This window comes from Etheostoma spectabile, chromosome 1 (genome assembly GCF_008692095.1).
Source record: "Etheostoma spectabile isolate EspeVRDwgs_2016 chromosome 1, UIUC_Espe_1.0, whole genome shotgun sequence".
Classification (NCBI taxonomy): Eukaryota; Metazoa; Chordata; class Actinopteri; order Perciformes; family Percidae; genus Etheostoma; species Etheostoma spectabile.
The window spans coordinates 30,760,431-30,770,394 of record NC_045733.1 but is presented as its reverse complement, the minus strand read 5'-3'; the positions used below and the strand labels follow the sequence as shown (position 1 = coordinate 30,770,394).

The following is a 9,964-nucleotide window of genomic DNA, read 5'->3' as shown; positions in this document are numbered from 1 at the left end:
CTAAGTGTGTGGCGTAAAAAGTATACTATTTGCCTCTGAAATGTAGTGGAGTAGTAGTTTAAAGTAGCACAAGAGGGAAATACTCAGTAAAGTACATGTATGTACATTAAAGAATTGTTTTAATGTTGTAGTTGAGAGGGAAATGAGTGAGAGTGCGTTATACAATGTTGGATAAGGATGGAAAAATGTTGGATAAGGATGGGAAAGTACTGCATTTAAAAACTTGCTTAAGTAGAAGCAAAAATATTATATATACACAGCATATATTACAACTTTTTCATTGTTTATTCTCACTTTATTGTTTAATTGTTGAGCAAGGACGACTGGCAAAGTAAGCGTTTTATTAAAATTGGAATTGGAATCCTCAAGATGACTCTTCACTCTTTTCCGGTGAGGGATGAGCGTTACTGCGCAGCCTCCAACTGAGCTCGAAGACGTAGATGTGACGTGAGCAACCTGTCTGAAAGTTGTAAGTCTTCTAGTAGCTGTGCAAGAGAAATCTCAATCAATCTGAATCTTGCAGAGATGGAGGGAGAAGGTATATGTAAGAAGATAACATGGCACAGGCTAATTATTGCCAACTAAAATGCTAGTAACATTAGAGTTACATTAGAGTGATAGTTAGCATAAAAATGGCGCCATTGGCGCTACGCTTAGCGGAGGCTGGTGGCTTACTACCCGATGTGAGTCGAGTGCAGATGTGAGTTGCGCATGCGTCATTTTGCGACAAGTAGCCTACAAGAACCTTTTTCTTAATACGTCACTGACAAGAACATGCTAATGGTCCAAAGTTTGTTCACTGCTGGCCACAAGTTAGCAATCAATCACAACAAAGGCCGTTACTTGAATGGTGTTTCGAGCAAATATTAGCAATCCAACAATCAAAGATGGCTAAAACGTTTTTGAAATGATTTCCATCTTTAGTTATAGTTTGTAATGAGAAAAGTTTATTTTATCAATTTCATAAATTTCAGTATGACATGTCATGCAGTTAACCATTTAAATCTGAGCATGCCCAACTCACATCTGCACTTGACTCGCATCAGGTAGTGACAATATAAACTACAGTAGAATTTGGACTGACAACATATAAAATAAATAAGGGAAACTTTGTCAAATTATTTTCCAACAAGACATAATACAAATCTCTGTATTCAATGTCCGTCTTACACTATGTTTTTACTAAACTGATTCTGGAATGTAACAATCTTGTTTCAGTTGTACGAGATAACCAGCCCATGAGAGGTATTGAACAAAAAAAATATAATTCCCTGTAAATTAACTTAGAAAGCCAATGACTGAGCACATCTGCACAGTTTTGGAGTGCCATGTCACATCCTGGTTGTGAATGTCGGAGCTATAAGTGGCAGCTTAGTTCAGAGCACCAGGGCTGTGGTCATGGCCAGCTCAGTCCAGTCCAAAACAAACCAACTTCCTGACTTTCTTGCCCGACAAAAAGACAGGAAAGACTCCGGGGACAGATTAGTGCCAGGACAGACTGGACGTGGTGTAAATGTGAATTTGTCATGCCCATGCAACTAAATTAGAAATTCGTTCTAGAAGTATGTTTAAAAGAAAAACCATCAATTTTTGAGATTAACAGCTCAATATGAGCGCGCCAAAAATTCAAAAAATTCTTTTTTCAAATACTATGTGTGATGCCACTTTCTCCTTGCGTAAATATTAGACTGTGTGTGTGTGTGTGTTAACGATGGGCTGAGGGTCAAATCAAAATCAAGAGAGCGTTGAATCTTACTCGAACCATATGTAAAAATCAAAACAAAATAAAACAAAACAAACAATCTACTACTTACGACAAAATAAAATACGGCCAAGGAGAAAGAGTCAATCTTGTTTTTTCCCCCCCACAACTTTGTTTTTTTCTTTCCCATTTGTCTCAAGCAGCAACAGAAAATCCAACGCAAAAATGGCCCACAGCAGACGGAGTCACTGAGTCCAAGACCGGGTCAGGACTCGCAAAACACCGCCTCCTGAACTACAGCCCGGCTGAAAAAAGTACGCTGGGACTTTGGTATTTGCGGAGGAGATGTTTAACAGACCTTTTATCAGTCAGGTGAGCATATAAAAGACACAAAACGTGATCTCTTTACATGTAACATACATCTTTTTATAATTAATTAATCAAGGCCCATGCAGAAGATATTCATAATATTTAAAGCAAAACATACAAATCTTAAACCTTTGACCTAGCTGCAGTTACAGACAATAAAGCCAGTAAGAAAAAAAAAAAAAAAAGAAAAAAAAAATTGAGCAAGTTTCTTGTGGCGTGACGGCACAATGGAGAATTTCCATTAAGAATAAAGCACATATGGTGATCCTCATAATAAAAAATAATGCACATAAATTTGCATAGGCACATAAGAGAAGTGCAGTAGGCAATGTGTGGGAAAGCCGGGGGTGGTTCAGGTCAGGGCTTTCTGCAACCCTCCAAGTGGGTTTTGTGGTTTAAATCAGTGTCTGTCGCCCTTTTTTAATCCTTTCGGGGTTTTTTTCTTTCTATTTTCCATAAAATTTCTTGTTGAGCAGGAAAATGAGCAGGTTGACATTGATGGTGGCTTTATCAAAGAGCTTCATCACCGCCACACCTTCGTACTGCAGCTGGAGGAGATCCTGAGAAACAAACACATGAAAAGATCAGCCGCAATAAATCAATCACAGCTGACCGTCTCTAGAACGCACCAATATTCACTGTTTGGCGATTGTAGAAAAGAGAAAAAAAAGGAGAGAATTGTACCTGATATTCTAACTGTAACGTCTCCAAGTGCACGCCCATGAACTTGGCCTTCACCTCAAAAACTCCGACCGTCTCTGCTGGAGAAATCTCAAAAATAGCATTCTTGAACCTGTGGAGAGAGAAGAGGAAACAGGAGGGAAGACTCGTTAATAAGAAACTGATCAATGACAGCCAATTGCTTAAATTGCTGATACATAAAAATGAATAACTCAATGCAGGCTAGTTCACAGCATTCTGGGATGGGAGAAAAAAAAAAAAACACGCTCTGGTTTATTGGCATTTCTTCAAACCAATCACAATCGTCGTGGGTGGTGCTGCAGAATATCCTCGGGAAGAACATTGTTTTGGCAGAACGTGTGTACGTTCAAAGGTTGTTTTAGTCGTGCAACAGAAACCTCCGATTGGACAGATAGTCTAGCTAGCTGTCTGGATTTACCCTGCAGAGATCTGACGACCAGGTAACCACAGTCCTCAGATTGGACAGATAGTCTAGCTAGTGGTCTGGATTTACCCTGCAGAGATCTGAGGACCAGGTAACCACAGTCCTCAGATTGGACAGATAGTCTAGCTAGCTGTCTGGATTTACCCTGCAGAGATCTGACGACCAGGTAACCATAGTCCTCAGAAATCCACCAGCGTTTAGAACGCCAACACAAAGAAAAAGGAAGGTAATGGACACCCGGCCGTAAAGAGGGACATCCGGCGGAACTTCTGGAGGCAACGAACCACTCCTGGAAGTGGAACGTCATGGATCTAGACTACATTAAAGAAAGCAGAACTCACTGGTTGGGCTGCAGATCCTCTATGGCGATAAGCACGCCCTTCTCATGGAGGCGAGAAGCGGTGTATTTCTGAGAAACCTGTTTACTCTTCTTGGTCTTGTTGTCGCCTGGTTTCTTTGACAACCTGGGGAGAGACAGGAAGACAGTGTACACAAATTAAAGTTTTGAATGAATTCCCAGATGCAGATTATGTGACCCAGATAATGTAATAACACTGTTGTAGCGTTACAAAGTACAAATACTTTGTTACTGTACTGAAGTAGAATTTTCATGTATCTTTACTTTGTTATTTATATTTCTGGAAACCTTTACTTTTACTCCACTACATTTCCCCTAAGCATCTTCGGTACTCGCTAAGAAATATTTCCATACGTTGAGAGTGAAAGATTCTTCTTCACAAAACAATTTAATTACTTTAAGGTGTGGAAATCCTGAAAATTATGCTTTTCTATGAGGAAGCCACAATAAAAGTTCAAATCAAAGTTTCTATTTAATAAAATGTATATAAAAATAATAAAAATTCCTCTTTTAGGAATAATATTTTGCTCTATCTAGATATTATTAATTTAATATCAGAAAATTACTTCTGATAGTTAAGTACAGTTAATATCAGATAGAAGTAATATTCTAAATGGTGACTAACTTCTACCACAGTCATTTTCTGGTAAGATACTGGTACTTTTACTCAAGTATCGCTTTCAAGTACTTTATAACAGACTGTAATAACAAATATACAGCCTTTTAAACAACACCTCTTTATTATCATAAAACATTTTTTTTTCCTTGTCAAGTTTGTTGCTAAGAACGTGTATAGGGTCAAGTGCCAACTACTAACAATTGAAATAATTATAAAAATATATAGTCCAACCAATAATCACTTACATAATTACAATCTGGCATATCTAAACAAAATCAACAATTCCCATTTGACTTAAGGCCTTAGCTAATGTTAGCAATTCACTGATGTTGAACAAAGGAACCGTGATTATGTAAAAGAAAAAATGGACAAGTAGACAATTATGTAATAATTGTTCCAAGCCTAATGTGTATGTGATTTAAGAAACCTGCAGAACCGCTGCTCCTCTCCGTTCTTTTAAATCAAGGCTGAAGACCTTTCTTTTTGATGCTGCCTTTCTTTAAATGACTGCTCATTTCTTTAAATTTCTTATGCTGCACTGTAACTTTTATTCTTGTGTTTTATGTGTGTATTTTTTAACGGTCTATTCATGTGTTTTACCGGTTTTTAATGCTTAGGATTTTTAACTGTTTGTACCTGTGTTTTATCTGTTTAACTGATTTTGTGTAAAGCTCTTTGAATTGCCCTGTTGCTGAAATGTGCTCTACAGATAAAGCTGCCTTGCCTTGCCTGATAATACAGACTAATTTCATTTGTGACACCTCCCATGGTGTTTTAGAGCCCGCTCCTTGGTTCCTGCAGTACTATTTATCTACTTAACGAGGCTGCAGCTGGGCTTCATTCTGCACTCCAGGACTAACACGGCCCTGATTAGATGTCCCCTTTCCAAACTAGCAGGAGCCTGAGGATCAGCACTGGGATTCACTGCCGGTTAGAAGTGACCCAGCTGGGATTTTGGCACAATACAAAAATGTGCTTTGAAAAAGAAAAAAAGGGAAACAGAATGTTCTATTACACTCATACTACATGTGGGAATAAGTCTGATTGGAGTCAGACATCTAAATGTAGATATTTCGTGACTGCTGCATGTATTCCCTCTTCTTTCTGTTGTCTCCTCTCTGCATAGCCAGACCCACAGACGTACTCCGGTCAGGCTACGCCACGCACTTTTCCGGGATAGGAGAAAAACGTGTGCTGGTTTACTGGCATTTATTTAAACCAATCACATTCGTCTTAACCCCCATGTTGTCCTTGGGTCAAACTGGCCCGTTTTCAGTTTGTTTGTTTTTTTGTCACACAAAAATGGGCCGTCGAAATAAGCGCTGATCATGTCAACATTAAAATTATCAAAAAACTTTGGAAAAAACATCCAAAAAAAGCACCCACAACATTGAAAAAGTGACAAAAATGTTAGGAAAAACGATAATAGTGTTGAAAAAAAGTGACCAGGAATTTGTTAACATTGGTGAAATGAATATTTTAATTAGCTTGCTTTTTTGTATCTTATCTAATGTATTTATGAATGTAACACAATATGCATTATTCCTTTTTTTTCATGGTTGACGGAAAGACAACACAAGGGTTAAGGGTGCTGAGGGCCAGACGGAGCCATGGTGCCGCTCGGGAGGGAAGATGTTTTGGGGGACCGTGTGTGCGTCCGACAAGTTGTTTTAGTCGAGCAACAGAAAACTCGGATAGCAACTCCATAGCTTATTTTTCGCACACGATGTTTTCAGAAACATTTTGGTGAACAATTGATGTAAAATAAGCGAAAGCTTCAAACGAGCCGCCATGTTGGACTGTTTTGAAATCAGGGAGCAGCCCACGAGCGGAGCTTTAGTGCGATCAGGTGCAGCCGTCGTGGTTGGAGGAGGAAGGAGTTCCTTTGCTTCATTGAAGAGAAACTGATAACTGCTAGTGGGGGGGGCCCATCAAGCGTGAATGCTGGGAAGCGGGGCGATGCCTCCCGTCAAAAAAACACCCCTGCGGACACGTGTCCACAGATTGCGAGGCAAAACATGAAACCACGCATGACATTTGTGAAGTGTTAAATAAAATGAGAGATCACTTACTTCCCCTTGCTGGCCAGGTTGTCCATGCACGTCTTGATATACTGATTGTACGAATCAATCTGAACTTCGTAAAAATTGGTCTTTGAATTCAGGGCGGTGTTGGTCTGCTGAAGTCTCACCAGCTCAGCTTTCCTTCGCTGGCGATACCGCCTCTGGTTTCTGATGTCCTGTAACACACAAACACGTTGAATATAAATAAGACACAGCTCGTTTTAATTGTCCACTTTAGCCCTATTGCATAAGATCAGTATTACCTGGGGACCGCTTGCAATTTGAAATAATTGCGGAGCACGTCATCTTAATCCTGTGTGAATCTGCCATGTCTAGAGTTTGTAAACTAAAATGTCTACCGCAAATGACCTGCCATATTTGACCAAACACATAGTATGTGGTGTGATATTAACCCTGTTTGGCGTCGTTATTGGCTGCGTTGATTGTGAATGAAAGTTTTGACAGAGCATTGACATATGTGGGGGATAATGTCCGAAAATCTGAGTAAAATACAGACATAATTTATCCTGTGTGAATACGCCGCACGCAACACAGATATGAGGGGTTATTTCTAAGGGTGTAAATCACATGTCTTATCACGATATGATATTATATCAACAAAACAATATCTACTGATATTACAAAGTGTGCCACTATATGCTTCAATTCAACTCGACAGATATGGGACAATACATAAGCCTATTTAATACAATCATTTACATTTATATATATTTACAAAAAGCAACTTAAATATGATGTGTAAGTTTTATTTTTTGTGCTCTTCCAGAAATTTAAATTAAAAACTATTTTTGTTAATAAAAAGAGCAAAGATAAAGTGGGAATTTCAAAATAAAGCATCTTAAAGATGTTGATATGTATGCTTATTTTCACTTTGTATCGATGATATTGCTCCGTTAAGGATTGAATCAATATATCGATCCAGACCGATGTATAGTGACACCCCTAGTTGTTTCTAAAATCGCATGATGTCCTCTGGGAATACTAGTCTCATGCGAATAGGGCTTTTCAGACACTTCTATTTACCTTGGCTATGTCGTTGATGAGGTCCTGGAAGCGGTTCTCGGGGTGAACCTTCCCCAGCTCTGCCAGCCTCTGCAGGTTGCTCTTGATCTTGTCCTTCTTGCCCTGCAGCGTCAGGCTGTCGTCCACCACCGGTTTGACCCGCTTCATCTTCTCGGGAGTCTTGGCGTCTCTGATGGCTCTCCTCTGCATGGCACGCTGGTACTCGGCTTCCTGTCGTCCAGGGAAAGAAGCGGATCCTAGTTACCATAGTGTTAGTTAAACAATGTTTCTATAGACCATATCAAAGTTGGAAAGGCAAACATTCTAAAAGGCCCCAAGTTTGTTTCCTGTTGCCAGACCCTCCTCCACAGCCTATTTTATCGCACAAAATTGCATAAATATCCTGCATGTTCCATCGCATTTTTTAAGAAAACGTGCCGCGTCATCAAGGATTTTTCCTCACAACAATCACAAAAAAACTCAGCATTTTTCTGACATGACTGTTCAATCATCCAATCCACCAAACACCAAATGTGTCAATGGCAGAATTAGCTGTTTGGCATTGGCAGAGAAGATTTGGCAAAGTTGTCATACTGCTCACACCACAAATGCATGTTCAAAGGGAACTAAGCAGGCTTTCCAACGTTATAAGATTGATTGCCAAAAAGCATTGTCACCACAGAGAAATAATCTACCAAACAAAAATGTTCTTACTTTTTGTGCCAAGTTTATACATTTAATATAAATTTGTGAACTTTCACGCACTGAATTCAAGCCAAAGTACACTGTGAAGACAGTAAAGCATGGTATTTTGTCAACAATAATGCATGGGAATTTAGTCTCAGTCAGCGTTTTTGGACATTGGTGCAGTCTAGTCATTGTCTCGTCTTAGTCATGTTGGCCTACATACATATTTAGTCTTGTCTCGTCTGACGAAATTAACACTAATTGTAGGTCCACGACATCAGCAGTGTAATGTAGTGGCTTTGTATTTCTGACCTGTTCTGGGCCTGCTGAGGAGTCCAGGATCTCAGTCAGAGTCTCCCCAGGTTGGAACCTGATCACATCCACAATGAGCCTCTTGGTGCTGAAAAAAACAAACATTTAAGAAACCAATGAATTTTCTGAAACAACCATATGAATCTACTTTGCTAACTATTAACTATTGATATTACATTGACATGTATATATGAGGCTGGATATCTTCATAAATTTAGGGATGCACCGAATCCAGATTTTAGGGGTTCGGCCATATACAGAATCCACTGGTTAAGATTCTGCCGAATCCGAAACCAAATACTGAATCCTCCTCCCATCCTCAGTCCATTAACACAGTAAACACATTAATAGAGTAAACAACGTCCACAGCCTCTAAAATAGTTAAATGTAACAACTTAATGTTGAATCAATGTCAGACGCTCTTCTTACATCGTAGGAAAGCACGTCGCTATCGCCAGAGGAGTGACAGTTTTGTTTGGAAAATTTTCGGCCCAACTGATGAGCGGCCCAACTACGTAGACACCTTCTGGTAATCAACGGCAGCGCCATTACATTGACCTGCGTGGCACGGCTAAAAATTCGGCACAAACTGAACCCTGTCAAAAAGCCCAACATTATGCCGAATCCAAACCCGAATCCTGGATTCGGTGCATCCCTGCTTAAATTTGTATGTCGTTATATTGTGATATGACTCTGATGATGTCTTCTCCTGGTTTTAAAGCTTGTATTACAGTAAAGTGATGTATTTTTCTGAGTTTACCAGGCTTACTAGCAGTTCTATGATTTGCCTTTGCCCATTTAGTCATTGTATCAACATTATCAGCTATTATTTATCAAAAATCTCATTGCGTTAATATTTTGAGATTTTCAATCAATTTTCAACCCTACAATATCGCCTCGATATCAACATTGATGTATTTGGTTAAAAACATTGTTATATTTAATTTTATCTATATATCGCCCCGAATGTGAAACTACAGAATGAACTTACTTGAGCAGGAGAGTCCGGGCATCCATCTCAGCATTGGCCTCACCTGGGACGTCAAATTTGTTAGTGAGTGTGAGTGAAACCTCGGTCTTCCCCATCTGCTCTTTGTTGGGGTCGTCAGAAGGAAGAGGATTTTCACCTGAAAGAGAGAGAGAGCTATTCAGATGAAGGGACAGTGTGCTCAAAGGATCAGATGATAATATATGGATGGTGTATCGTATCGAATTGCGAGGTACCCTTTGATTCCCACCCCTATTTGGGACCAGGCTATTTCTGGAAACAAAAGCATTTGGCATTTGGAAAGTTACATCACTGATGTTTGAGTTTGCTACAATGTAACATCTCCAGTCTCTCTTTCTTCATCTGTTCCTGAATGTACTGTAGCAAGCGACGAAGAGCATGCTGTACCCAGCATGCCGTCCGGTGGTATAATAGTAAAATAGTGGTGCCCTCTTAAAGGTGCTGTGGGTAGGATTGTGAAGATCGGAGATTAAGCCAAAAAAAGTCCCTCCCCTCTTTCCACCAAAGCCAAAAATGGCGCCCCCCCCCCACACACACACAAGGGAGAGCTACGCACAATAGAGCAGTTGTGAAGAGGGGGGAAGGGGAGGAAACCTATCTGCACCTCATGCACTGGGCAGCGGGAGGCAGAGGGGAGGATGCTATGCCATACGTGTGCATGAGCAGTGACTGACACGCAGTTAGAGCCCCCCCCCC

General features: G+C 40.0%; 1 protein-coding gene across 1 annotated transcript in view; it reads right to left on the bottom strand.

Moving 5' to 3' along the window:
* Positions 1-2,106: 2,106 nt before the first annotated feature.
* iqgap1 (IQ motif containing GTPase activating protein 1) overlaps positions 2,107-9,964 on the bottom strand; it is a 67,497-nt gene continuing 59,639 nt past the window's right edge. Inside the window, exons 31-37 of the mRNA XM_032511743.1 lie at positions 9,251-9,386; positions 8,260-8,347; positions 7,282-7,491; positions 6,247-6,413; positions 3,539-3,661; positions 2,756-2,864; positions 2,107-2,631 (exon numbers count right to left, since the gene is read on the bottom strand). Coding sequence (XP_032367634.1) covers positions 2,518-2,631; positions 2,756-2,864; positions 3,539-3,661; positions 6,247-6,413; positions 7,282-7,491; positions 8,260-8,347; positions 9,251-9,386 — 947 coding nt within the window. The 3' untranslated portion in view covers positions 2,107-2,517. The remainder of the gene's footprint in view (positions 2,632-2,755; positions 2,865-3,538; positions 3,662-6,246; positions 6,414-7,281; positions 7,492-8,259; positions 8,348-9,250; positions 9,387-9,964) is intronic.